This window comes from Rhodamnia argentea, chromosome 7 (genome assembly GCF_020921035.1).
Source record: "Rhodamnia argentea isolate NSW1041297 chromosome 7, ASM2092103v1, whole genome shotgun sequence".
Taxonomy (NCBI): domain Eukaryota; kingdom Viridiplantae; phylum Streptophyta; class Magnoliopsida; order Myrtales; family Myrtaceae; genus Rhodamnia; species Rhodamnia argentea.
The window spans coordinates 25,780,173-25,807,272 of NC_063156.1; the positions used below are offsets into that span (position 1 = coordinate 25,780,173).

A 27,100-nucleotide genomic window follows, 5' to 3' on the forward strand; every position below is an offset into this window, starting at 1 on the left:
AAACATCGAAGTTCCTTTGTTTCAGAGAATGCTCGAGGGCATCTAGCACTTTCTGAAACCCACTGCCTGACTTTTCTAGGTCTTCGGACTCAAACTCGCAGATTCAAGAACTCCAAGTGACAGTTTCAACATTCATGCAAAGATCAATGCTTCTAATCATTGGACTATCTATAACTTCATGAGAAAGCTTCCACTCGATGAAAGGATAATGGCATGTACGAGTCCTTGTCGAGCCAATATCATTGTAACCAAGCAACTCGTATCTCCAATTAAGGAGAGAATTAAACGTAAAATCAAAAAGACCGGGTATGCTTAAGCATTGTGCAGGGAAATTTGAGAAGCACAAGCACTTTGTTCTCTTTTAAAGAACCCTGGAGGAGTAGGTCGGGAAAGAGTAATTGAACCATGTTAGAGCCTTGCACATTGGCTAAGATGACTCCATTCAGCTAAAATCACTCTTTAACTTAAAAAAGAAAAAAAGAAAAAACCAGAGGGAATAAGTTCATATTTCATTTCGAGCAGATAGCAACTTGGGAACTCGTGGTCACTAACAAAGGAGATGTGCTGCATAATGTGCAGAAGTATCTGACTTTCGATTGTATCTCTAACATTACATTTTGGTAACATGACCCCATTTGCAGACTTGGTACTGAACAAATATGGCCAAGTCATATGAGCATTCCTTTCTTAGACTTAACCAATACTCACAAATCAAATTTCCACCCATGTCAGACTCATAAACAAGTACAACTGCCCAAAAAGGATATGGAACCCGTATGATTTTTGCACGGCGTCACAGTTGAACAATAGATCGAATCCAAACATTAACAATCCCAAACCAAATGTCACCATGAGCATAGAGATGAATTTAAACGAAGAAGAAGAGAGAGAGAGAGAGATAAACAAAACCTTGTTGATAACCATCAAGAACAGGAACAACTCATAAATACCAAAAACAGCCAAGTACAACGTCAAGAAGACACAAAGCGCCACTCCATCTAGACAGATGCATTCGGATATTCAGGTTCCTACTTATAGAAAGAGACACCGAAATTGACAAGAAAAGCAAATGCAGCAAATGGCTTATGTATCTACCATATATCCCCCAGAAGACTTGAAAAGAATCAACCCCAACTTTTGCACTTCCAAACTTGATAATCACAACTGCAACATGTCAGCAGATGTTGTGATTGGCTGTATCGAGCACGGCAGCTGCCAAGGCTTCATCAGGGGATCTGGAATCTCGGGTATGTCAACTGCGAGCCCACTAACTGCCTCCACGACCTGAAGCACCGAATTCAAGGACCACAGCCTATCGGTCAATTCCATCCACTGCGCCCGCAGTACATTATTGGCGGACTCGATCTCCACGTACTTCTGAGTGGTGGCATTGATGCCCAGTGCTATTTGACTGTTGGCATTTTGCAGCTGACTCACTTGTCCCAACAAATCCTCCACTTGCTTCTGCTTCCTCATCCGCGACCGCCTGGCGGATTCGCGGTTCGACTCCATCCTCTTCCTTTTCCTTTCATCAACAGCCCCAGGCCGCTGGTTGCATTCCGACCCCGAGCTTGTTAGGCAGTGTGAAGAAGCCATCGTTCCCACCTTCTCTCCTCGAATTCAATTACTTCGAAAGCGTTGAAAAAGACTGACTTCACAACTAGTATCTAATTTACAAGGTTACAGGGTATTTTCTAACTAGGCAGGAATCACGGGCGAGAACGCGAGTTCATGAAAAGACGTAGAACCAGTACAGGAACACGACGGAGAAGGAATGGAGAATGCGCACACGACGCATCAGGATCGAGTAGCTCATAAAAAAGAACGCTTTAAGTGGATTTTCCACGAGAAGAACCCTAGGGACATTGGCGCAAGCCTACGAATCCCTCCAAATTCGAGTCGAAGAAAGAACAGCTCTAACCAATGGGCGACGATTATCCACGCAAGACCCGGATCCAGATCGACCCAGAGATCAATCGAGCGAACGCGATCCCAAAACCTATTGGAGCTACGAAACGATCGAGCGATGGAGCGAGAGCGAAATCGAAACCTTAACGGAGAAATCTAAAGCTGAAAACGAGAAAATCGAGAAACACTTAGCTGATGGTCCCTGAGGAAGACGACGCGAAGGCGAGCGAAAGGCAAGCGAAAGGAAGCAAGAAAGGGCTTCGAGGGCTGCTTTTATAGGGGAGTTGGTGGGCCGTGATGGGCCCGCTCGATCTGGATGTTAAAAGCGCAAGCCCTTTTCCAGCTCATTTCCATGATTATTTTAAATACCAAATTTTTCGTTTTTTCTTTTTAGGAAGTTGTGCTGTCGGTGTAATAGGTTATAGCTAAGCCACAACTGTTCTTTCCTTTCATCGCACTCATCACTTTTCTATTAAAAAAGAAAGAAAGGGAAATTAGCGTTTTTGAGATGGTTTTTGATAACTTCTTTTCGTGTTTCTCAATTTAAAGCCTCTGATTTTTTTATATTTTCATTTTTCTATTCGGGGGAGATATTTTGGCAGAAAAAGGATATTTTCGTCCTAGAAATTAGGAGGGGGATATAGTTTCAAGATAGAATTCAATCTCAGATTTCAAAATATGCAGAGTAGGGTCCGGAGTTCTAAAAATTAAAGAACCTGTTTTAGATTGGTGGAACTTGAAACAAATAATTTATGATATTTATCGAATATTTATTTTGTTTGTAAATAAAGCAGATTTGTTAGTTGCGAGAATTGATGGAGTAATCAAACGCAGCACACGTCTTTGACCGAAACATGTGATTTGCACGTTAAGATTGTTTCAGTTTCACAGTTGTCCATGTCGTGTTTTATTTTTTTTTTTTGGGGGTCAAATCCATGTCGTGTTTTGAGGCTGTCGTTTTGGACATTTCTTCTTCCAACCAACATTAGCCAGTCGAGAGTTCAGCCCGTGACTAAACAACGTTCACTTCTAGGATTTGTACTGTAATTACTGGCGTTCGTTTTTCTTTTTGCTTTTTTTTTTTTTTTGCTGAGTTGTTTCGATATTAATGTTATGTTCGGGCGACACTGAATATATATAATAAAAAAATGGGTGAAGAAAATGTCCATAATTTTTGAAAATTCTAAATCTTTTAATCATTGTCCCCTCGAATTTTCATTATTCCACCTGCTTGTCAAACATTGTCAAGTCGGAGTGATTGTGATGAATGAGGTCTCTTGCTTATTTTGCAAAAAATGGCAATGATATTAGGATTTCATTCGAGATGAATTCTAAATTTTTTTAAATCGCAATTCTTATGATTCAATAGACTATCGAAATTTTTTCGAATATACAAATATTGTAGTCTTTCTGGGTCTGGGCAAGACCTCTAAAGATCAAGCTCAAGCAATCCTAGCCGAAGCCCACTCAGGCCTTTGAGCAGGTCTACCATTGATATTTTCGTTCTATCAATCCATAATTCAAATATTTTGTAATAAGACGATTTGGCAAATTCTTTTGAGAGATAAATGCACAGAAAGTCCTAAAACTTATCATGAAAGAGCAATTGAGTCCTAAAACTACAAAAAGATGTAATCAAGTCCTAAAACATATGATAAAAGTGCAATCGAGTTCTAAATTTTTCAAAAGGTACAATCAACTCCTAAAACTTATCACCAAAGTGCAATTAAGTTTTAAAACTTTCAAAAATGCGATTAACGAAAAGACTTGATTTCATCAATTTAACAATTTTAGAATTTAATTGTATTTTTTAAAAGTTTTAGAACTCAATTGCACTTTCTGACAAATTTTAAGACTTAATTATACTTTTTGAAAATTTTAAGACTCAATCGCACTTTTGCGATAAGTTTTAAGATTTTTAACACACTTATTCCTTCTTTTAAAAGGATCAATTTTTTGCATACCTGCGATGCCTGTGCACTTTTGCGAGTACTATACTATTTGCAGCTGGTGAAATGTAGTCATTTATTTCGTTCATTACCAATGAAAATGATAAACAATTTTCAGGGGCAGTGTCAGGATCTAACGATGGCATGCATATTCAACTAGTTATTCTCTCCCCAACAAGTTAACCAAAAACTTTTGAAAAATAGCAGAACAACAGTGCAGATGTTATTAGATCCGTGAGAAAGGTCCCCAGTGCACTACCATTCCCATTTTCCAATCTGCGTCAACTTCTTCTGGCAACATCATCTCACATTCAACAAATGGCAAACCGAAAGATTTGAGCATACTCTAACCAAAAGTTCGACATTTGAGCTTACCCAAGATTCGGAAGCACTTCAGGATTACTGTAAGTAGCTATTTAACTTTGGATTCTCAGGTTTGAAATGAGGCACCGATCAGGCGGAAGTTCGCGTTGCAGGCGCTTCATCGCTCTGCCAAAACTGCAATCTGTCTTCAAATTAGATTCTGAAAGTCATGAGCTGGGAAGAGATCCTGGCATCCTGCACTCTACATCGACGAGGTTAGGATCAACGGAAAGTGCTGCTGCATCATAAATTCCTCTCAGAATATGGTAAAGCAAAAGTCGCAGAGATGGTCCAGGTTTGATGGATTTCCAACATTAATATGCTACTGAATACAAACTACTGGAAAGGAAACGAAACGGGCAAGACAGGCTGATACGCTGTAGAATGCAATCGTAAAGAACTTCGACATTAATTAATATAGTGGCAAGTTTAAACAAAACGACTAAGATTCATGGTAGGCTTCACTCCTCCAAAAAGATTAATACATGTCCAGCGATTGCTCCAACCCATCAAACAATCCCAAAAGGAATTAGCAGACTAACGAAGACAAGGGCATTGGTCAGAATCTGAGCTAAACAAGTATAGCAGATGAATCAACAATGCTACAATGCTGGAGATTGTTGTATGAGATCAAGCAACAAGGAAACAAAGATCAATGAACCCTTTCCTTTCCCAAAAAAAATAAAAAGGGATCAGTGATTTACACGCGCAGTGATACAACACAAAACAATAAGGCAGTCTGCTGCCTTTAGCATGAAACTCAAGCTCGGAACAAGGAGCAAACAGAAAATTCTTCACGCTAATTGTTAAGATCAGCCATGCCCTGGAATTTGGCTTACTCAGGGACAAAGCCATCAGGTTTTAACTTTTAACAGGGTCTCTTCTCTTGATCCTCTTATTCATCATCTCAGCCCACCTTGCAAAGACATTAGCAACTTCAAACTTGCCAGAAAACTTCATTTTTTTAGCCAATTCCGCAAGAATATCAGGCTTCCCAGCTCTGGAGAAATCTGCTGCAAACTTGTTATAATCGAGTTGAGGAGCTTTCATTCCTTTCTCTAGCATTTCCTCCAAGCATCTACAAGCCTCTTCCGATCTTCCCTGACTTATAAGCCCCCCGATGAACACAGTATAAGAATTATCATCAGGGCAACACCCTTTTCGGCCCATTTCATCCCAAACTGCACAACCCATCTCGTAATTTCTTGTAATGAAGAAGGACTTCATCATCATGTTATATGTATGGATTGTTGGCTCAATGCCACTTTGAAGCATCTTGTTATAAATCCTGACTGCATCGTCCGGCATTTTGCGACTGGTCATCAATTTAATTAAAGCGTTATAGGTCCTCCCAACTGGTGGACAACCCTTTTCCTTCATCTCCTTCAACAATTCAAACACCATATCCATCCTCTTCTGGTTCCCGAACCCTGTGATCAAACATGTGTAGATGGCAGCATCTGGCTGATGCCCCTTATTTACCATCTCGTCAAAGTACTCAACAGCTTCTTTCATCTTACCTTGCTTACAAAAGTCTCTAACCATAATAGTATAACTTCGCACATTAGGCGATGGTCCCTTGGCCTTCATGACCTCGAAAAGCTTAATTACATCCGACCTCTTCTTGCTCCTCAAAAGCCCTTCAAGCATTGTGTTATGAGCAACAACATCGGGCGTAAATCCTTTATCAATCATCTCGTTCCACACTCTCCCTGCCTCCATCAAATTCCTCACCTTGCACCATCCATTAAGCAAAACTGTGTAAGTGCTCAAATTCGGTGTGAATCTCTCCTCCAACTTCTCGAAAAGCGCCTGTGCCTCCTTTCCAAGCTTTGCCCGACCAAGGGCATCGAGTAAACAATTAATAGTATCAACACCCACTTTATACTTATACTTCTTCATAAGCTCAAACATCCCAACAGCCTTCTTCCTCTCTTTAGAAGCAGCAAAAGCTTTTATTGCAATCGTAAACGTCTCCATCGTCAGGTGCCCCTTGGTCCCCATTTCCTCGAGCACAGACACCATGGTCTCAAACTGCCTCGTCTTTCCAAGTATGTCCATCATCGTATTGTAAGTTCTTGAATCATGGGCAAAACCGGGCCTCTGCCCTGCCCAGCAGAAGAACCGGAACGCCGGTTTTCTAGCATGACGGAACCGTTTCAGCACGTCAACCACTAGATCATGACTCAAAATGACCCCGCACTCGTCCAACACCGCCTCCATGTTCCGATCCAGCGCGAACAATTCGTCGATCACCTTGCATACACGATCCACCTCGCCCCGATCAGCCCGAGTTTCCGCCCCAGCACCTTCATTTCCAACGCCATATCCCTCACTATCATCATCCCCATCGACGTTTCCGTCGTCGGAATCAATACCCCCATCCTCAACACTACAGAACTCCCTACAAAAGGCACCTACATACGGCGAACCCGCGAGATTGACGGCCTTGGAGAGCGTCAATGGCATTTCTTCTTGTAAATCAGCGAGCCCAGAGGGGTGTGGCAGAAAAGGCGGAACTTGACGGTGAGGAAGACGGAGAGTATGATGAGCAGCAGAATGACGCAGAATAGACATGGGCAGAGAAGCACCACCAGCTTGCTCTCGGCGAATTCGTCCTTCTGGGTCCGGTTCCCGCCGTCGTCGTCGGCTATCGACAGAGCACGGGTCGGGGGCGAAGTCGCTGCGTACGGAGCCATGGAGGTCGCGGATCGGAGAGACGAATCGGAGCTGCGAAAGCCGAAGCGGATAGAGGGGTTTTCTCAGAGAGCTACGCATTGGGCTGCCATTAGAGTTGGAAGAGCTGAGAAGCGAGAAGAGTGTGGTTGAAGCAGAAGGAGGGAAAGTGGGAGAGTTAGGAACACTTCCGAGTGGAATGTTGGTGGTGGCTTGCTGGTGCCGGACGGTGGTTCGGCTGGTGCTTGGTGGGTACTCAGCGGACACTGACAAGCGAAAAGGTTTTGACAAGTTGCTTTTAGCGGAAACACCTATTGCCTCGGGATACACAAATGACTTATCAACTTTAATATAATCATTAAAGTTCCAATCCGTCAAATTTTATCTCAATATACAATATTAACTCTCAACTTTTGATTTATTCAACTTTATCCATTAACATTTGATCCATGTTCAATATAATCTCTGAAATATATGTAAATATTCAATATTATCATTGAAGTTGAATAAACTAAAAAGGCCACATTAAAGATTTTTATATAGTTTGAAGACTAAATTGAACATGTATAAAACATTTAGAAACCCTATTAAACAAATTTGAAGTTCAAGGGTGGCATTTCATATTAAGCTAAAGTTCAATGATCGCATTGAATGGATTAAAAATTCGACGATGACATTGCACTATGGGCCAAACTTTAGAGATCATTTTCTGCGTTATGGGTTCATCTCTAGACTGGATTACATTATTCGGTAGATTTCTGAATCATATATAATAGAAAAACTCCTTAAACAAATGTTCGATTTTAAATCATTGATTGTAGTTATTCATCACAAGAAATTTGGAGATATTCAAAGTTATGAAATGAGCAAAATCTAAATATAACAATATAGGCCCTGTTTGTTTCACGAAAAATAAACGATTTTATAAAATTTTTTTTAAAAACGATTGTTTGTATCGCTTAAAAAATAAATAAATAAAAATATAGTCATCATTTATGAAAATACTTAACATAATTGTTATTAATAATAAAGATATTTTTAATGGACTAATAATTTTAAGCGATGTTATCTATCATTCGTAAGATAATATTAATCAAATAGGAAAGAGCGACAGAAAGAAATTCAAAAAGAAAAACAGATGTTGTCGGGCTCGATGAACGGGACAACCCCAACCGCGCACCGTCAGCTGGAGTTCCCGCCAATACACAATCCGCACCGGCAACATTTGCCGGGACGCTCCGTCAAATTCCCGCCACGACTCTCTCTCTGTCTCCTTTTTTCTCTTCCTGTGTGAACTGCAGAGATCAACGTAGCTCAACTCAAACACACACACACACACTCTCTCTCTCTCTCTCTTTCTCTCTCTCTTCATGGCCCCAACTCGCCGCCAGAGCAATGGCAGATCGCCGCTCGTCAACAAGCAGTTCCAGATCACTTCCTTCTTCTCCACCAAACCCGGCTCCTCCACTCCCTCTCCTCTCCAGAACCCCAATTCCACTCTCGGCCCCAACCCTAACCCTCGCGACCCCTCCGATCCCGACGACAGCCCCAGCCCCAGCCCCAGCCCCAGCCCTGCCACTCCTTCCCCTGTTCAATTCAATCATCGGAAGAAGACGCCTCTCGTCATCCCCTCGGCCCCCGCCACTCCGAAGCCCTACGGCCGAGAAGTCCTGAGCAAAAGGGTCAGGGTGTACTGGCCGCTGGACAAGGCCTGGTACGAGGGCTGCGTCAAGTCGTTCGACGAGGGGAGCGGCAAGCACCTGGTCCAGTACGACGATGCCGAGGAGGAGTTGCTGGATTTGGGGAAGGAGAAGATTGAGTGGGTTAAAGAGAATGCGAAGAAGTTGAAGCGGTTACGGCGTGGGGGTGGTACGGTCTCGGAGAAGGTAGTGGAGGATGTGGAAAGTGATGAGGGCGGTAAAGATTGGGAGGATGATACGAGCGATGAAGATTGGGGAAAAAGCGCGGAGAAAAAGATGGTGGAGGATACTGAGGACGAGGATATGGAGGCGGGGTTCACCGACGAGGAGGAAGCGGGTGAAAAGAGCAGTGGTGGTAAGTCCCACTCGAGGAAGAGGAAGGTCAGTGAAGGAAGCGAGTCAATGTCTGCTAAGAAGAACAAGAGCAGTAGTGGTGTTTGCAATGACGGGTCGAAAGTCTCGGTGGTGGTTTCAGGGAATAAGTTTACTTGTAAGTATAGAGTTATGTTGACTTCACGCTTCTCATGGGTGATAGTGCTCTTGAAGGGTTTGTAGATCGTGGAATTGATGAGATAGTAACAATGAACCGTCCATAGGAGCACATAAATTTCTCACAGTATAAAAATTTATCCTGCTACCACGTCAGCTAATTCAGGTCTGCTAGTCCTCTACCATCACTAAGAAGCACTTTATATCCAATATATGCCAACGGTATTCTTTTCCAGCTTAAAGAGAATAACCTCGTTACATGGAATCCTGATTACCTGGTTCTATTAAGTATTCAAATGTTTTCCCTCTTCTTCTAATCTATACGAGTGTCTTGATTAGAGCAGCTGGAACCTTTGTATAGTGAAATTTCACATTATTGGTTGTTCATGGTGATGACGTTTTTCAGGTTCCTTTGAATGTACCTGTCATGGATATCACTACTTCTGTTTTTTGCTGTCTCTTCAACATGTTGAGGTGTTTTCTTTTTATGTTACTTATTTGATGCAATTGAGAACTATGCCAGTCGTATTGGTTGATTTAATCAATTGCCTCTAACAAGCTGTTAGGTTTGAAGTTAAGTAACCATATATGCCGATTATTAGCTATATTACTTATGCAGCAATCTTTTTAACTCCAGCATGCTCTACCATAGCCCAGAAAACCACTAATGGTCTCAGTTCTTCCTTGCCAACTGATGCTTCAGAAAGGTTTAGTATCCGGGAATCTGAAAAGCTGCACTTTCTTGGACAGTAAGTCTTTGCCAAAACCCCCTTTTTCAAGTTTATTAAAGCATCCACTTTATTCTGTATCGGACATGTGATAGGAAGCTGGAAAGAGCTTTTGTTGATAGTGGTATTTGATGCATTCTGTCTTTAGGTTGTTTCTCCTTGGTAAGGTATAGATAGAAGAAATCCTATGGGTGCAAGATCGAGGAAATAGAAAATTATTTGTCACAATAATGCCGAAATCTGTTTGCACCTTTCCTTGATGGAGTTTAAACTTAACTTCTTACGAACTCCGTCCTAACTCATTTTGACCTTGAAACAGAGAACGGAGGGACGCAAAAAGAAGACAACCGGGGGATACAGATTTTGATCCTAGGACTCTTTATTTACCTCCTGATTTCCTCAAGAGTTTATCAGGTGGCCAGGTATATGACATGTTGCACATAGGAGCTGCTACACTTTCTTTTACCTTAATTCCTTTTTTATTTTGGCCAGCATTCTTTTACCATACTTCCATCGTTTACTTTTTTGATTATGTGCCTGGTAATCATGCAGAGGCAATGGTGGGAGTTTAAGTCAAAGCATATGGACAAAGTCTTATTTTTCAAGGTATGCAAGCCATTAATTATCAAAGTTAGCAGTATAATTAGAAAATGAACATTCTCTTTGCTGGAGCAGATGGGAAAATTTTATGAACTTTTCGAAATGGATGCACATGTTGGAGCAAAGGAGCTTGATTTACAGTACATGAAGGTAGAGATTGTTTAACTGCTCATTCCTTATTGTCTTATTAGATGCTGTACTGTTTGTTATTTTCCAGTAATACTATATCTGATATTAAACAAACTACTGAATCAGGGCGAGCAACCGCACTGTGGGTTTCCAGAAAAGAACTTCTCAATGAATGTGGAGAAATTGGCCAGAAAGGTTTCTTTATTCTGCATATAGTGTATTGTTGAAGTTTCTGGTGATTAAGTTCTCAAGCCATGGACAATGATTTTTATTTGAAGTTCTGTCGCTAAGCAGGGTTATCGAGTTCTTGTTGTCGAGCAGACGGAAACACCTGAACAACTTGAGCTTCGCCGGAAGGAAAAAGGTTCAAAAGATAAGGTTGCGTGTCCACTGCTGAAATAATGCATTCTGTTGTTTCCATTGGCTAGAGTTTGTTTAATTATGCCATCTCAGCTACGAAGAGGTTAATCAGATAGTTATTCGAGCTCCTAATTGGTGGCTGATTCTTTTTCACTGATGAAGACGTCCAAGCATAACCTTATGCTGTGGTTGACTACTTTGAATTGCGAGCATGAATAGTTTTGTATATATGTCCTCAGTATAATGCGCTCTCTTAATGAGATTAAATGGTTTTCTACAGTGTTCCCTGGTAAGATAACTGTCATCAGTCAAAGCACATGTGCTTTGTTCTTGTATGGGTGCATTTTTTTTGGGCAGTTACATTCATTAAGGAAGCAATTCCCCATTTGAGATCCTGCTAGATTACTCAATGTGACAAACAAATGGTGGAAACTGTCACAGTTGGATGGATGATGGTCTGTTCACATTTTTACAGGTTGTGAAACGTGAAATATGTGCAGTGATCACAAAAGGAACTCTGACTGATGGAGAAATGCTTTCTGCAAATCCTGAAGGTTCTTACCTGATGGCAGTGACTGAAAGCTGTCAAATTCTTGCAGACCAAAAGGCAGAGCGGACTCTTGGCGTGTGTTTGGTGGATGCTGCTACTAGCAGGATTACTCTTGGTCAGGTTGCCTCCATTTGCTTAAACTCTTTTTGTTCCTTCAGTGATGGTGTCTCTGTGCAGATTTTCCTTTTGACTTTGCAAGCACAGAATATGTTCAGGATATGGATGGCTACTGACATGGCTGGCTGTGCTTTTTTTTTTTAAATAAAATGGAAGGCCATCTATGAAATTTAGTGTATGAGAATGATAATTAGCTTCCGTTTGGTTGTAATTCCGCTTGTCTGCCTGTGACCTAACCTATTGCTGTGTCCCACATGATGGGCAAAGAGGAAGGGCATGGAAGGTCTCTTGTAGCCATTCTTTGAGTTTTGAACAGTAGAAGTGAATAATAACAAACTGATCAAAGCGTTTGGCACTGCATGATGACTAACAATAAATGGGAGCTTAATAAGGGAAAAAAACCTGTCATCTGTGCATCATTGACTTTATTAACAGATCCAGAATCTTTCCACCCACTTTTTAATTCCATCTCAGATTAGGATTTTAAGTTCTGGTGAATGACTATTACCTCTAGAAGCAGGGTTCGTTTGTTTGACACAATCTTTTGGGAATTCTGTTATCTCAAAACGCATATCTTCTGCTTGATTAGTATTATCTTTTTCGTTCATTAATTGAATTTTGGAAGGGATTCAGCACAACAATAGCTGATGAGTTGGAGTTTTAGGCCAAAGATTGTCGCTGACCTTACTTGAAGGTGTATTTCTCCATGTATGAAGTTGCCATTTTTGGATCATTCAATAAAGTGATTGGCTATCTGTAGTCTTTTTAGATTTGTCGTACCTACAGGTATGGTGTAGAACTATGCCGTGGTTTGTTGCGTGATTCATGTGCTTCTCTTTTCAGTTCAGAGATGATTCAGAGTGCAGTGCTTTATGCTGTCTGCTATCTGAACTACGCCCAGTAGAAATTGTTAAACCCACTAAAGGGTTAAGTGCTGCAACTGAGAGGGTTTTGCTTACTCATACACGAAATCCTTTGGTGAATGAACTGGTTCCAGTCTTAGAATTTTGGGATGCAGAGAAGACTGTTCATGAACTAAGGACCATTTATAAGAGTATCAGTGCTCGATCATCGTCCGCAAGTTCAGATGAAACAGATATTGAGACTGCTGCTTGTCATTTGAAAGATGATGACTTGGATAACCTCCCAGAATTTTTGTCTGAGTTGGTGAATTCTGGTGAGAATCGGAATCTTTCTTTGTCAGCCCTTGGAGGTGCCATTTATTATCTGAAACAAGCTTTCCTGGATGAGACATTGCTTAAATTTGCAAAATTTGAGTCACTTTCATGTTCTGGATTCGGTGATGTTGCTCAAAAGCATATGATTCTTGATGCTGCTGCATTGGAGAACCTTGAGGTTTTTGAGAATGGCAGAAATGGAGGGTCTTCAGGGACACTTTATGCACAACTGGACCACTGTGTGACCGCATTTGGGAAGAGGCTTCTTAAAACATGGCTAGCAAGACCTTTATATCATCAGGAAGCAATTAAAGAGCGCCAAGATGCCATAGCAGATCTTAAGGTAAGTTCTTGATACCAGTATTGGTGTTTGATCCCTTTCCAGATAACAAATTGTGGGAACCTTCATTCTTTTGTATATGAGAATTAATTTTGACCCTTTACCTGTTATAAATGAGTAAGGTGTTGTGGACATCTTTACTTAGTCTCCTTGTTGCATATCTCTTTGCTTACTCCGCGACATCTTTTGCTTCTTTGGAATCTTTGATTCTTGGTTGACATTTAGTATGGCAATATCTTGACATTTTATCCGACCCACTTCTACAGAGGTCTGCATCTTATGAAACTTCCTGTGGGATGAAACTTTTCTTTTTGATCTCTCTCCCTCCTCCACTCCATAAAACCCCAAAAAGTAGTAATAAATAATAATATAAAGACACTTAAATAATAATAAAAAAATCTCTATACAACAGGAAAAAGGAGGAATTCTGTGAAGTAGTAAATGTTGATTCGCCACTTGTCTGCTATCAGCAAACTAGTGATAAGAGCAGTTTCTTCCCTTTTTTGTCAAATAACCAGTCATCCGTTATCTTAGATTTATCCTATAAATATTGACTGGATTGGGAGGGGTGCTAATTCCATAGCTGCCTTTTCACTATATAGGGTGGGTGCTTTTCATGCATATAAAGAAGGGATTACTTTCCGATGTATCTCTTGTTTGTATCATGTGGCTTAAGTTGGACATAAGCGGATTTTTATTTGTTCTAACCTTTTTTTTTTTTTTTGCTTTTTTCTTGGTGTCGGTTACTATGCTGCAGGGAGAAAATCAACCCTTCACATTGGATTTTCGGAAAGTGTTGTTGAGGCTTCCAGACATGGAGCGCTTGCTTGCACGCGTTTTCTCTAGCAGGTAAAGTTTTCAGATGATGCGGTGACACATTTTAATCCGAATTACTGTCAACCTGCATGACTTCAGTTCGTTATATAACTTGTTTTCATGTCCTTTGCAGTGAAGCTTGTGGAAGAAATGCAAATAAAGTAATCCTCTATGAAGATGCAGCAAAAAAACAGCTGCAAGAATTTATATCTGCTTTACGTGGCTGTGAATTATTGGTCGAGGGACTTTCTTCTCTTGGTGTTATATTGGAGAACGTTGAGTCAAGACAACTGGTTCATTTGTTAACACCTGGTACCAGCTTGAAAATTCTCATTTTATTACGAAAAGAATTTTGGCATCTCATCTGTTAATCTTCATGCAGGGAAGGGTCTCCCGGAGGTCAGTTCAATTCTGAAGCAATTTAAGGATGCCTTTCATTGGGTTGAAGCCAGTAATTCAGGGCGAATCATACCTCGTGAAGGAGTTGATATGGAATATGACTCTGCCTGTAATAAAATCAAGGAAATTGAGTCTAATTTGATGAAACACCTCAAGAAGCAAAGGAAATTACTTGGGGAGACTTCAGTAAGAATCTGGAGAGCACTTTTAGAATTAGTTTCTTTTAATCTACCTCATCGGTTGAATGTCCAAAAGACAAGCTTCTCTTCAATGTTTGAATGCAGATAACTTATGTCAATATTGGGAAAGAGGCATACCTACTTGAAGTGCCTGAAAGTTTACGTGGAAAAGTTCCTCATGATTATGAACTGCGTTCATCTAAGAAGGTAACAGCCTTTGTTGCTGAGCATGCTGAACTTTCGTTTGTTTTATGTACATGCAGGAGGAATAATAGAATGAAGAATTTTACGATCACAGGTCAGGAATCATAAGGTCCTGACTTTAAGGAAGTTATACCAGTTTGGTTAGAATCCCGCATTGTGAACAGGGAAGGCCTTTAAGGGTGAATTGAAAATTTTAGTTAAACACATTTGAAAAGGTATTATAGCTCACTAAATCAGGTATGAAGGTTGGGCTGACAATTTCTGGCTCTAGTGACACGAATTTAATGCACATGACGTTTGTAGTATAGTTAAAAAAAATATTGTTTCTAATGATATGACTTGACACAATCCTGACTATGATACGTGAACACGAATCTCCAGCTGTGCCTTCTTCTAATACTACGGCGCTTTCCAAGTGATTGCTTGCACTGGTTGATGATCGGGTTCTTCTCTAACAACAAGCAAAACAAATATAATTTTCAGCATATTGCACTTTATCGTGCATCAGAGTTGAAGCCAGAGTTCCAGAGTATAATGTCAATTTTATTTTCTGAATGCGTACACTCCTCCCCTCTTTCTGGTGAAGTAGCAGTAGTCATTGTCACCTCCCTCCAATAAAGGACTGATGTCTGCAATGAGATCATAATACAATAAGATCTTAAAGGATGTATTTGGGTAGAATTTAAGTCTTGCCTCCTTCATTCTTTGTTTTAACGATCCTAGATACTCTAGTTCATATTTGAAATGCTTCAACAATATAGTTTGTCTCTTGAAAGGAAAATAATTAAGCCTCACAAGCCTCTCACAAACAGGAACTTGCAATGTAACAATCTGCTCCATTGCATAATCCATCTATGTTGTCTTTTTTGGTTCCTAAATACCAATAAGAGTGATGTTTCAACTTGAAAATGAGTACTATTCACCTATAAATGGAAAAAAAAATTGTGAGTGAAGTTGGACCTCAAGAAATGTGATTTTTTTTTCACCTTTCAAAAAATGAAAAGTTATGAGTGAAATTTCAACTATAACAGGATGACTCCCCAGAATCTAGATATTTGCATAAGAGTAGGTGAACATGATTTGCATAGTCTGAATTGCTAATCTTATTAAATGATATCAAGACCTGGAACACTGTGGAACATCTGCATTTCTATTGTATTCTGCAGGTTTTATGATTATCTATATGTTTTTCTGTTTGGCACACTGCACTGTACATTTCATGTTTTTGGTTGACTAATAATATGTTGTTTGTGCTTGTGAATTCGTTTGCCTGACTCTTTGGAACATGCAGGGTTTCTTTAGATATTGGACCCCCAAAATTAAGAAGCTTGTAAGCGAGCTCTCACAAGCTGAATCTGAAAAGGAGTCTGCGCTGAAGAGTATTTTGCATAGACTAATTAGACGCTTCTGTGAGCATCAAGACAAGTGGAGGCAACTAATTTCTTCAACTGCAGGTTTATAGATACTAGTATGCTTTGAGGATGTTTGATTTGTGTTGCATGTATTGTTCATCTGCAAAATTTTGTTTTTACAACATTCTCCAATCAAGGTCATCCTTGTGATTTTGAAAGGGAGGCGCAATGAATGTCGTTTCATTTGTCTATTTATACTTGTGGAGCAATGTTGAAATTGTTTGTTGCATGTTGCAGAGATCGATGTTCTGATCAGCTTGGCAATTGCGAGTGACTATTATGAAGGACCAGCATGTCGTCCGGTTTTCAAAGTCTCTTCTGATTCGAGTAAAGAGCCATGCTTGTCTGCCAAGGGCCTAGGGCATCCTATCCTTAGAAGTGATTCCTTGGGCAAAGGTACCTTTGTCCCCAATGACGTCAATGTTGGTGGTTCCGCTAATGCTAGCTTTATCCTTCTCACTGGTCCTAACATGGGTGGAAAATCAACCTTGCTCCGACAAGTTTGCTTGGCTGTAATTTTGGCACAGGTAGATTTCCGTGCTTTTGCTTTTTAAGTGTTTCATATTTCTATTCCTGAGAGGGTTTTCGACAGATTGGAGCAGATGTACCTGCTGAGAGTTTTCAATTGTCGCCTGTGGATCGAATTTTTGTCCGCATGGGTGCCAAGGATCATATTATGGCAGGGCAAAGTACATTTTTAACTGAGCTCTCCGAAACTGCATCAATGTTGGTATGACTTTTGAGCAAGAACTCATTTAGTGTTTCTCATTCTAGTTGCATGTTCCTCTTACATATGAGGTATGTTCCATGATATTTTGATTTTAAGATGTACTCTATCTTGGATCGTGTGTGTAATTTTTTAGTTATCTTGCTTCATGACTTTCATTGCATGACCTCTACTTATCTTTGTTACCGCACGTTTCACTTATTTTCTAGTTAATTCTGACTTTCAGCTGACTGAACTGCATTCTGCTGCCCAAAAAAATAAATGTTAGGATAGAAAAGAACCATGCAACTATATATTGAAGCTTATGTTTCTTAACTTGTCTACAGTCATCGGCAACTCACAATTCTTTGGTGGCATTGGATGAACTGGGACGCGGGACCTCGACCTCAGATGGACAGGCCATTGCGTAAGTGTTGGTGTCCCTCTAGAGGGTTACTGTTGCTTGTTTTTCCATGTCTCACATTTATGATCGGTGTTATTGAGAAACATCTCGAATATGTTGACCAGATTTGTGTTGTTCTCCTATTGTATTGGCATGCAGGGAATCTGTCTTGGACCATTTCGTCCACAAAGTGCACTGCCTAGGAATGTTTTCTACTCATTATCACCATTTAGCTGTGAACTATAGGAATGATCCTGGGGTATGTCTGCTCTTCAATAGTTGATTTAGTTAATCATTATGGTGCTGTATAGAAGTGATAATTGAAACGCACATTCAACTAGGGTATAAGCACATACATTGATAATCAACTCAAGAGGGTTCTCTCAAGGTTGTGAATTGTCAACTTGTTTGCTGATCATTGATGTCATATTTGTATATTGCCCTCTGGTGTTTTGTTCAGGTTTCACTTTGTCATATGGCATGCCAAGTGGGAGATGGAACTGATGGCATAGAGGAGGTCACATTTCTTTATAGATTGACGCCTGGTCCATGCCCCAAAAGCTATGGAGTCAATGTTGCACGCTTAGCTGGTAAGTTAGTATACTTTCCTCTGTTCGGTGTTTGGAGTTCTTATAGTTGATTTCAAAAGTTTATAGAGGCATAGTATTTGCCAAGAGGAATATTTAGTCACGCCTTCTGACTGTATTTGTAAGATTTGCTCACTTTGGCACAAAGTTGTGGTTGCCACTGCAATGTGCATCTTTTTGGCTTGAAGGACGCTTCTTTGTGCAGTTAATGCACTAAGGGTGTGAGCTAGCATCAAGTAATCGGGCCACATTCCATGTCTCCCCTCTTTTTTGTCCTTGTTACTGGCATTTTCAATGAATGTTGCTCATGATCGTATAGCTTTTGGACTCTGTGCACTGGTTCTTAGACCCTGCTTATTTGCAGGACTTCCTGAATCCATCCTTCAAAAAGCAGCTTCACGATCAAGAGAATTTGAGCATTCGTACGGTAGGCACAAAAAGGGATCTCCAAAGCATTCGTGCACCCAATTTTCAGAGGAGATGGCGCTCTTTATGCAGAAATTGATGAAACTTGTCATGCAATCGAGTGACTCTGAATTATTCGATACCACGTGCATTGATTCCTTCGTCAAACTGCAACACGAGGCAAAATTACTCGTACGGCAACAGTGACTTGACAGAATTTATAGCTTCACCACGCACACGGAACTTCTGGTTCAAATTTTGGTAGTTCTTGGATATCTTGCACCCACCGAACCTTCGAATGTAAATTGATTAGTTGGCGATAAGCTCTGAAATTTTCATGGAGGCATTTTGCAGGTGTTGGGATTTAATGTATGTAATGAGCAATGCACAGCTTGCTCGCAGAAGAAGTTTCGTGTCGTCTGTGCGATGGATGTACACTACAGGACGGATCGAGATCGATTGCTTTTATCCCCCTGAATTGTATGATGTAAATGTGGAACACCGAAACCAAGTGGCTAATGGAATGGTTTGTGATTTTCGGAGTCAGAATTTGGCACATTGTATTTTTGAAAAGTCCGACGTAGAAATTACAAGTCTCCCTTATCGTTGAACCCACATTGCATTTTCAAGTAACTTCAGACGAATTAGTGACACCTCGAAACGAATTAGCCTACTGAGAGATGCACAATCGAACTTGGAAACCGATCTCATTAACTGTAGCATTCTCCGATAGATAATCATCATCCTTTTCTCCTCCGCGGTCAGAACTGGCATGGGCCGGGGAAAAGTCAACGAAAGTCAAAGCCCAATCGCTACTATGGGCCCATCGGCCCATTGCGGCCCACTATAATTGTTTTCTGTCTCTCTCCCGAGAAAATGCATCGCCATCGTCACTGTTCTTAGGGTCCCAATTTCAGTGCAATTTAATTTTCATTTGTCGTATTTTTGTATCGATGAATCCCGTCGCCGAGTTATAATCTGGCGGCGTGAATCCATCGGCGTCTGCTTCGAGGTAGACGATCTGGTTGGTCTCTCTCTCTCTCCTCCAAAGCCGTGCGAGCGTCGGAGCCATGTTTCTGGTGGATTGGTTCTATGGCGTCTTGGCCTCGCTCGGTCTCTGGCAAAAGGAGGCCAAGATATTGTTCCTAGGGCTCGATAATGCCGGGAAGACCACGTTGCTTCACATGCTCAAAGATGAGGTCCCCTTCCGTTCTTTCTTATGTCGACTACAGATTTGTAATTGAGAGTTTTCTCTGGTAATGATGATTGTGATGATCTCTGATTTAGCAGAATTGATTGCCGACGCGTGATTAATCTGGAAGTCCTTGTGTTTGACGCTGTCTTTTGATTGGAGTCATTTTAGGCGAGTAACTTGAGCTGATGATAGGTTAACTCTAGGATGTGCTGTCTTGGATATCAATAACAAGGTTGGTTTTCGCCTCAGTTATTGATGGGATGCTTTTGATTGTTGAATTTTAGAGATTGGTTCAGCACCAGCCCACCCAGTACCCAACCTCGGAAGAATTGAGTATTGGGAAAATCAAATTCAAAGCGTTTGATCTGGGAGGCCATCAGATTGCTCGCCGAGTGTGGAAAGACTATTATGCCAAGGTACACCGGATGCCAGTTGAGAATTTGTTTTGCACTTTTGGTACTTCAGTTGATTAAGAAGTGTGTGCACTGCAGTCCGCTCATAAGCTTTAATTGTTACCTTCAACTTAGTTTTTTACGCTGTAGGAGCTGAACCCACATTACTGCCTGGTTCTGTTGATGCTCCAATATTGTTTTATCTACTTTTGGTTTCCAGACTTGCTGTTGGCAGGCACTACTCCTTTTTTTGGTTGGGTGCAACTTTGATTACTGAGTTACATTCATCAAGTGATGGTCGCTTGTATTTGCTTTTCATATGCTTGGACCGAACAACCTGCAATTTTGTATTGTCCATGGGCCACTGCCTTTGGAAGTGAAATGTGAACATCATTGACACTGGTTGTTGTGGGTTATATTGTTAGTGCTTGTGTATATTTCTTCTGAACGTTTTTTAGAGGATGTTCTTAATGCGAGAAGATGAAGTGCCTTTGAATGGTAGTTTCTGCTTGGGGTTGTATATCCTATCACAAATTTTGTCCTTGTTTTAACCTTCTGCATAATTCATCTCTCCGTGTATTGCTGTTGTGAAGGCCCTTCTACACGTGTTCAATGATGCTTTCTATAGTTTTCTAAAGCTCACATTGGTCCCTCTTTTGCAATCAGTTTCTCTACAGCACCCATTGTTCCAGCTCATTGTCCACCCTTTCCAAATGTGATTTCTATGTTATGTATTGCCGTGTCTAAGGGCATATTGGTTGAGGTGATTTTTTTTTTTTTCATCAATCAAAACCCCTTCCCAAATTGTACAAGCTTCTTTCAAAGCATATGGCTTTCTGGATGAAGATAACAAATGGGTCTTATATATATCATATAATATAGTATCCCATGAGTGGATATATAGGCATCAAAATCTGCCGAATCACTCATGTTATGATTTTCTACATTCTAGGTCTTTCCATTTCGTCATCCGGTTTATGTTCTTCATGTGGCATGTAGACCAAATGACTATGAAATTATGTCGATACTTCCACATATTACAAGTTATGTGGGAGACATCTCTATATTTTCTTTGGAGAATCTTTTGAATTATTTAGTTGAGGGAAAACTCGTCGCTTTTTAGATTTAAAAAGGGGGGTGGTGGGGTGGAATGACAAGAAGATATTGGAATATCAATTTGGAAGAGTTGATAGAAGTGGGAGTTCATTTTGGTCATGGTATTAAGAATGGAATCCTAGGATGGCAACTTATATTTCTGGCAAGCGTAAAGGTATTCATAGTACTAATGTTACTAAAACTGCCCGTTTTTATCAAAAGCTTGTCATTTAGTTTTTGATGCCACAAGTGGGGGGAAAACATTTCCATTTGGAGGTATTTCCCCCCTTATGTTGTCCACACTTCTAGACCTTATGGTGGATAACATCTATATCCTAGCAGTCTAGGGAACATCTTCTCTATTTTACCGGACAGAAGGCAATGGCTGTTGTGTGGAGTGGGCACCAATTGTAAGGATGCAAGATTAGATGATAACGAGTGGACAATATCTTTGCAGAGAAACTATGGGTGCATAGGTGGTTAGGCCATGTGTTTAGAATCTTTAGAAGCTCGTTTGGATGAAGAATAACTTACCAATTTAGTGACCAGAAGTTATTAGAAGACTGAAATATCACTTTTCTCTAGACTGAGATGGTGTATTCATGCAAGGCCTTAGCCCAAATTTTAGCAGTGTCTTGGTTATGGAACTGGTGTCCATGTCTGGATTAGGCGCACAACATACGTTTGCTTCTGTAGACCACCAAGTGCAAATAACATCATGTTTGGCTCACCTAGCTTGGTTTTGGCTGGTGTCTCACTTGGTCCTTGTGGTTCGTGAGGCATTACATTGGATCAGAGTGTATCTATATAAATGGGCTTTCCTTGCTGTAAGAAAATGTTCTGTCACTGGGCATTTTAGTCGCGTTATGGAGTATACACAAGTGATATCGCACTTCGGAATTTGACTTGAGCGGCAAGGCAATAGCATATAATGTGCTCTTGCATGGAATATTTTACCCTTCAAGTGAATACAAGGGTGACAATGTTCTTTATTCTATGCTGTGGATGGATTTGGAATCTTCAAATTGGTGGAGGGACAGCAAAGTTTGTCTAACTTTCCGCAGAATACAGATGGAAGAACTTCCCAATCTCACAATCATTTTCTTGTCTCTCTGAGATATTTAACTCGCATGTACTTTCCATCAGTCAGAACTCGTGTACTTTTATTGTTTTCTCCTTACATAACGGTAGCAGTGCATTTGTTATGTGATTAATTTCTGCATTATGCAGGTGGATGCTGTGGTTTACCTTGTGGATGCCTATGACAAGGAAAGATTTGCAGAATCTAAGAAGGAACTAGATGCGCTTCTTTCTGATGAAGCCCTAGCCAATGTCCCATTTCTCATATTGGGAAATAAGATAGACATACCTTATGCTGCCTCGGAGGATGAGCTGCGATATCACCTTGGTCTGACCAACTTCACTACTGGCAAGGGAAAGGTAAACCTTGCGGACTCTAATGTTCGCCCGCTAGAAGTATTCATGTGCAGCATCGTCCGCAAAATGGGTTATGGAGATGGTTTCAAGTGGCTTTCTCAATACATCAAGTGAGGAAGTTTGGATGAAGAGCTCTAGTTCTCAAACACCCCCAGTTTGATCACACTATGACATAAATATTTTCATCCCTGTTATACTCTTAAGTCAGTTTTTAGTTGGATGTACCTTGTCATGGATATGTCTGGAAGGTGAATTAATGTTGGTTCTCTCTGGCACTTACAGCTGTGCTTGTGGTTACTTGTTCTGTGATTCTTAGCTTCCCCATAGGTTTGCCATAGATTCCTAGAATTCATATAGTGAAGCCAGAAGATCCGGCATTTATAATGATGTTATGTCTCAATGCAGGAATTAACTATACTTTCAGGTAGCTTTTGTTAACTGGAGGAACTGCAATTAGCTTTGGATGAAAGTTGTGGGGTTCCATTTATCTCTATTGCCCTTGGGTCTTGCTCTCAATTAACTGGCAAAGCTTTGCTGGTTCACTTAGAATAATTGGTAGGACGTACACTATTACTGATTTTTAAATGTTTGGAGGCGGATAATGGCATGATGATAGGGAAGATGACATAAATGGAATCTCCGATCTTTAACCTAATGCATAATGTGGTCCTTGAACTTTTAATTTCTTTAATGTGGTCTCTGAATTTTAGCTCAATATACAATATTGTTTTTCAATTTTTAATTTGTTCAATGTCATTTTGAGCCAAAGTTTAAAAATCATTTGTGTCCTTATCCCTTTGAAATCCAATGTATGGTTTCAACACCAAGGATCTCATACATGTTTCGAGTTTTTTCCATACAATCCAGTCGAATGGATTCCATCCATGTTCCGAGTTCTTTCCATTTGACTGTATTGCATGGCTGTGATTAGTGATTCAGTGGAGCTTCATTTCTAGTTACTTGAATTTGACTTGGCCATGGGCTACAGACAAGTCATATATGAGGTACTAAATCTGACCCAAATCCCTTCTGGAACAGCAATCGACGGACCCACCTTGACTCTACGCCGCGTCTCCTTCACAAACCTAAATTGCAGTTGGAATAGTGATGACGTGGTCTACGGACGGTATGAAAAATGACTGAATGGATCATATTTAAGCGGTTAATGCGTGGGAGAGTTCGGTTATGGATGAATGACGATGACCGTGTGGAGTTCATTTTGTGCAATCACAAGATCTGAGTATAGTTCGGAGTGTCGCATTTGGAGAATTCCGATCGAGTTGACCTTAGTTCAACCCGGCATGAAAGCTATTGAGAATGAGCTTAAGAGGCCCTTATGCAGGCCTGATCTTCGCTGACCTGCTTATTGTTGGAATTGCTCAGCATCTTCCAACTTTGAGAACTGCACAAATCCTGTTTAAGTGTATCCTCCATGCGTATTTAGAGGGAGCCACGGTCGTCATTGTTAGTATTGATGGATGACCATCATTCCGTCGCTGTCCTATAACTAACTGCTGCCGTGCTCCCATTGTTACGCGAAGCAACGAGGGTTTAAATTATTAAACGTCTTGTCCGAATGACGATTTGGGGCATCATTCAACCGCGGCAAGGTAGACGGTTAGCTTGTCCATTTAATGAATTTCTTTCTTTGGAGTGCAAATGGATGTTTTGAGAACTAAGGTGATTGGCATGTGAATTTCGAAGGTCTTGTTCGTTGGGGTGTGTGATTCATACTCGCCATCGATAAAAGAAGCACGAATCCTATCGACGAGAGTCTATGAAGGCAGCGCTCTCGAGATATAATTGATAATTTAGGTTTGAGTTTATGAATAACTACTGTTATATAATAATGAAATTCTCTACTAAATGTAACCTAGTTTAAAAGTAAACCGTCGACGAAGGTCTATCTTTACTCTCTATTTTGTGGTATCTATGACTCTTATCCTAACTATCTCCACGTTCTTCTTGCCCATAATATATTTAATTAATAAACTCCGATTTGTCCCCTACCTAGTTCAGACATCAAAATCAGTTTAACGTACCAAATTACTGATCCGAACAGGAACACAGGGACTCGCTGTCATCGATGTTCGATCCAAAGTCGTGCTGCTCTCATGTCTTATTAGTGGGGAATTCTCGAATTGATGTTTGAATTCTCAACGAACAAGTCCCTCAAAAACCGCATTGAAAAAGACAAAAGTCCAAAGGGAGCGTGCTCAACTCAACCAATCGAACCCTAATTTTGTCATCATCATTAAGTTAATTAACAAAATTCCCACAAAATTTTTTTTTTTTTGTTGCTTCACATGATTGAAGCTGTTCAACCAACAACCACCTCCTGTACACATATATATGTTCCGTATAATTCATCTGTTGTAACATTAAACTGACAAATCTAATCTTTCCTGTTCTTTTTCTTCTTTCCATCTCGCATGGGCAACTTTGCATCAATCCACCATCAACAACCTAGGCCCGCCTCAATAGTCCTCCTATACGATGGCTCAACCCGAGAGTTCGAGCACCCGCCGACGGTGGCTGAGCTAATGCTGGACCACCCGCGGCACGTGGTGGCGGAGTTCCGCTCCGCCGTCGAGGGGTCCCGCCGGCCGACCGCACTGCCGGCCGACCAGACTCTCGAGGCCAAGAAACTCTACGTCATGCTCCCCATGACGAACAAGCTACAGGGACACGGCCACCGTGGCAACAAGCTGCCGCCGCTGTCGGCCGAGGAATCACGCCACTTCCTCTCAATGGCGAACTCAGCCCTCCGGTCGCGTCCTTTTAACTCGAAGCCGAAGGGGGCGTTCATGCCGGTGCTATCGAGGGTGTGCGCCGACACTGACGATCACACGGGCGGAGGGAGGAGATCATCGTCCTTGAGCGGAGCTGTCTCGTTGAAGGAGGAGGAGGAGGAGGCGGCGGCAGCGGCAGCACATGCTGGGGGGACGCACGTGCGGGAGCTTAGGGAGATGATGTCGGAGAACAGCAATGACATGAGGATGGTGATGATGAGCAGGCAGGTCTCAGGGAAGGCTTGGAGACCAAGCTTGGAGGCTATCATGGAGAAGAAAGTGGAGGTGAAGCCCCCCACTACCTGTTTCAACATGGGAAATGATTCAAAAAGCAATTAGTTGTGTAATTATGCCGCAATAGATACATCATTATCGACAGATGATAGACAAATCATGTTTCCATTTTTTGTAGTTTGATCGCCTTATTATGCCCACATGTTTTATCTTTTCCCCGCCAACATCGGAGCGTCTCCGAAGCATTTTTCGAGCACGCGACGACGAACGGTCGGCATCGGCGCGTGTGATCGGTAATTACAAAGAGCACGCAAGTCGTCCTAAGAGAGAATGCTCGAGTCCCGGTGATCTTTGAACTAAGATATTAAGAGAGTAAATAAGTTGTTTCTTGATTACGATTGGCTTCATCTGCTGAGATTAGTATAAGCAATGATTTCTCGAGTCATGAAGATGGATCAATGATACTGAATACAAAGATTAATGTTGCCTGCTTTTTTGTCGTCTTCCCACTGTAGTTGGTCTAAAGTTAAGTAAAGAACATGTTTAGAAATTCATAGTTGTTGGAGTTGATAGAAAATGAGAAACCGGGGTTCGTTATCTTGAACTTCTCCAATTTGCCAATTCGGTCTTCAACCTTTCCACGATATTCCAACGTGGACCTTCCAGTCAATTTTCACCGGAAATCGTTGACGTCGCGGTGTGCCACGTAGGGCGGCCGGTGATAACTGGAACTCCTACGTCAGATATTTCCAACAAAAATTGACCGGAAAGAATACATTGAGACTTTAAGCAAACGTTAAGGACTGATTTGGCATCCGTGCAATAGGTTTGAAATCGTTTGAGTAATTTTCTCGTGGTATGAGTATAGCTTTAACCTTGCCACGAATTTATGTCACGCCCATGAAGATGCTCTAGCCTTTAATACTATATTTATCAATGTTGCTTCGGAATCTATAAGCCTCTAGCTACCTCCGCCGTAAATGAATCTCTAGATCATGTGAGTTTTTCCCTACGAGTCACAAATATGTATTGATGTTTCGTTAATAATTTTTCAAGAGGACTATGAATTTCAACCGGTTAGTGATTACTAACTCCTTGACTTCTTTACTATCTTCCCAAAATAAGCAAAAAAAAAAAATTACCAACCAATGTAGCAAAGTGATCACGTGAACATATCTCTAGTGTAAAAGTAAATTTTAATATATCTGTGGACACAAACTTACACATAATTAGAATAATTTTACACATTATTAGCTGTGGTAATTAATAGCTAGGACTACAGATTTCAATCCGTTTTTTTTTTTGGCCGAAGGCACGGTATAATTGCCCTGCACTTGAGCAAGTTGAACACGAGCAAATAAACTCAATTAAGCGTCACTAGAGATCGGAATTCCGAGTCAAATTCATGCCTTAAACGGCACGATTTACTTAAGATTGTAAGCTCCATTAAGATACATCAAGCACTAAATTAGTTTCTAAAGTTCGTCCTAAGTACCGACTTTCAAGTTGAAACCATACCCGCTAGGCCCATATCGAATTGGCATTCGTGCCTCATTAGCCTAATAAGGGAAGAGTGATGGGCTATAAAATAAATGGATCAAACTATCAAACCATCCACGATGAGCTCTTTTGTCTTATTTTATTTACAAAATGACGGGACAAACTACAAATCGACGCTTTAATACATGTAGCTCATCGAATAGTTATTTAAATTTGGCGCTTCATATTACAAGTTTTTTTTTTTTTTTTTTGTCTAC

The 27,100-nt window shown here is 40.9% G+C and overlaps 5 protein-coding genes across 6 annotated transcripts; 3 read left to right on the top strand and 2 right to left on the bottom strand.

Annotated features, from left to right (window-relative positions):
- Positions 1 to 893: 893 nt before the first annotated feature.
- Positions 894 to 2,158, bottom strand: LOC115742449 (bZIP transcription factor 53-like). The gene has a single exon (XM_030676735.2). The coding sequence runs from the start codon at positions 1,594 to 1,596 to the stop codon at positions 1,159 to 1,161; it is 438 nt and encodes a 145-aa protein (XP_030532595.2). The 5' UTR covers positions 1,597 to 2,158; the 3' UTR covers positions 894 to 1,158.
- Positions 2,159 to 4,862: 2,704 nt separating this feature from the next.
- On the bottom strand, positions 4,863 to 7,192 carry LOC115742477 (pentatricopeptide repeat-containing protein At5g14820, mitochondrial-like). Its single transcript, XM_030676781.2, has one exon. The coding sequence runs from the start codon at positions 6,996 to 6,998 to the stop codon at positions 5,082 to 5,084; it is 1,917 nt and encodes a 638-aa protein (XP_030532641.2). The 5' UTR covers positions 6,999 to 7,192; the 3' UTR covers positions 4,863 to 5,081.
- A 923-nt stretch (positions 7,193 to 8,115) lies between these two features.
- LOC115742402 (DNA mismatch repair protein MSH6) lies at positions 8,116 to 18,744 on the top strand. Its single transcript, XM_030676668.2, has 20 exons — positions 8,116 to 9,086; positions 9,723 to 9,834; positions 10,133 to 10,235; positions 10,366 to 10,419; positions 10,489 to 10,563; positions 10,669 to 10,737; positions 10,837 to 10,920; positions 11,378 to 11,572; positions 12,413 to 13,090; positions 13,845 to 13,936; positions 14,037 to 14,215; positions 14,286 to 14,488; positions 14,587 to 14,688; positions 15,977 to 16,139; positions 16,335 to 16,624; positions 16,690 to 16,827; positions 17,151 to 17,230; positions 17,366 to 17,465; positions 17,667 to 17,796; positions 18,158 to 18,744. Exons 1-20 carry the CDS (start codon positions 8,267 to 8,269, stop codon positions 18,403 to 18,405), a joined length of 3,915 nt encoding a protein of 1,304 aa, XP_030532528.2. The 5' UTR covers positions 8,116 to 8,266; the 3' UTR covers positions 18,406 to 18,744.
- A 350-nt stretch (positions 18,745 to 19,094) lies between these two features.
- LOC115742412 (GTP-binding protein SAR1A-like) lies at positions 19,095 to 22,702 on the top strand. Of its 2 annotated transcripts, XM_030676682.2 has the most exons (4): positions 19,095 to 19,397; positions 19,678 to 19,809; positions 22,111 to 22,468; positions 22,518 to 22,702. In XM_030676682.2, exons 1-3 carry the CDS (start codon positions 19,269 to 19,271, stop codon positions 22,429 to 22,431), a joined length of 582 nt encoding a protein of 193 aa, XP_030532542.1. In that variant the 5' UTR covers positions 19,095 to 19,268; the 3' UTR covers positions 22,432 to 22,468; positions 22,518 to 22,702. The 2 variants fall into 2 exon arrangements, with proteins under 2 accessions (XP_030532542.1, XP_048137695.1); XM_048281738.1 differs by having other exon boundaries at positions 22,111 to 22,702.
- A 2,047-nt stretch (positions 22,703 to 24,749) lies between these two features.
- On the top strand, positions 24,750 to 25,448 carry LOC115742569. Its single transcript, XM_030676958.2, has one exon. The coding sequence runs from the start codon at positions 24,750 to 24,752 to the stop codon at positions 25,446 to 25,448; it is 699 nt and encodes a 232-aa protein (XP_030532818.2).
- The last annotated feature ends 1,652 nt before the right edge of the window (positions 25,449 to 27,100 follow it).

Coding starts and splice junctions, on each gene's coding strand:
- LOC115742569 (XM_030676958.2), top strand. CDS start 24,750: ATGGGCAACTTTGCATCAATCCACCATCAACAACCTAGGCCCGCCTCA.
- LOC115742402 (XM_030676668.2), top strand. CDS start 8,267: ATGGCCCCAACTCGCCGCCAGAGCAATGGCAGATCGCCGCTCGTCAAC. Junction 10,564..10,668: donor TTGATTTACAGTACATGAAG/GTAGAGATTGTT, acceptor CTACTGAATCAG/GGCGAGCAACCGCACTGTGG. Junction 10,738..10,836: donor TGGAGAAATTGGCCAGAAAG/GTTTCTTTATTC, acceptor GTCGCTAAGCAG/GGTTATCGAGTTCTTGTTGT.
- LOC115742477 (XM_030676781.2), bottom strand. CDS start 6,998: ATGCGTAGCTCTCTGAGAAAACCCCTCTATCCGCTTCGGCTTTCGCAG.
- LOC115742449 (XM_030676735.2), bottom strand. CDS start 1,596: ATGGCTTCTTCACACTGCCTAACAAGCTCGGGGTCGGAATGCAACCAG.
- LOC115742412 (XM_048281738.1), top strand. CDS start 19,269: ATGTTTCTGGTGGATTGGTTCTATGGCGTCTTGGCCTCGCTCGGTCTC. Junction 19,398..19,677: donor TTCACATGCTCAAAGATGAG/GTCCCCTTCCGT, acceptor GTTGAATTTTAG/AGATTGGTTCAGCACCAGCC. Junction 19,810..22,110: donor GGAAAGACTATTATGCCAAG/GTACACCGGATG, acceptor TGCATTATGCAG/GTGGATGCTGTGGTTTACCT.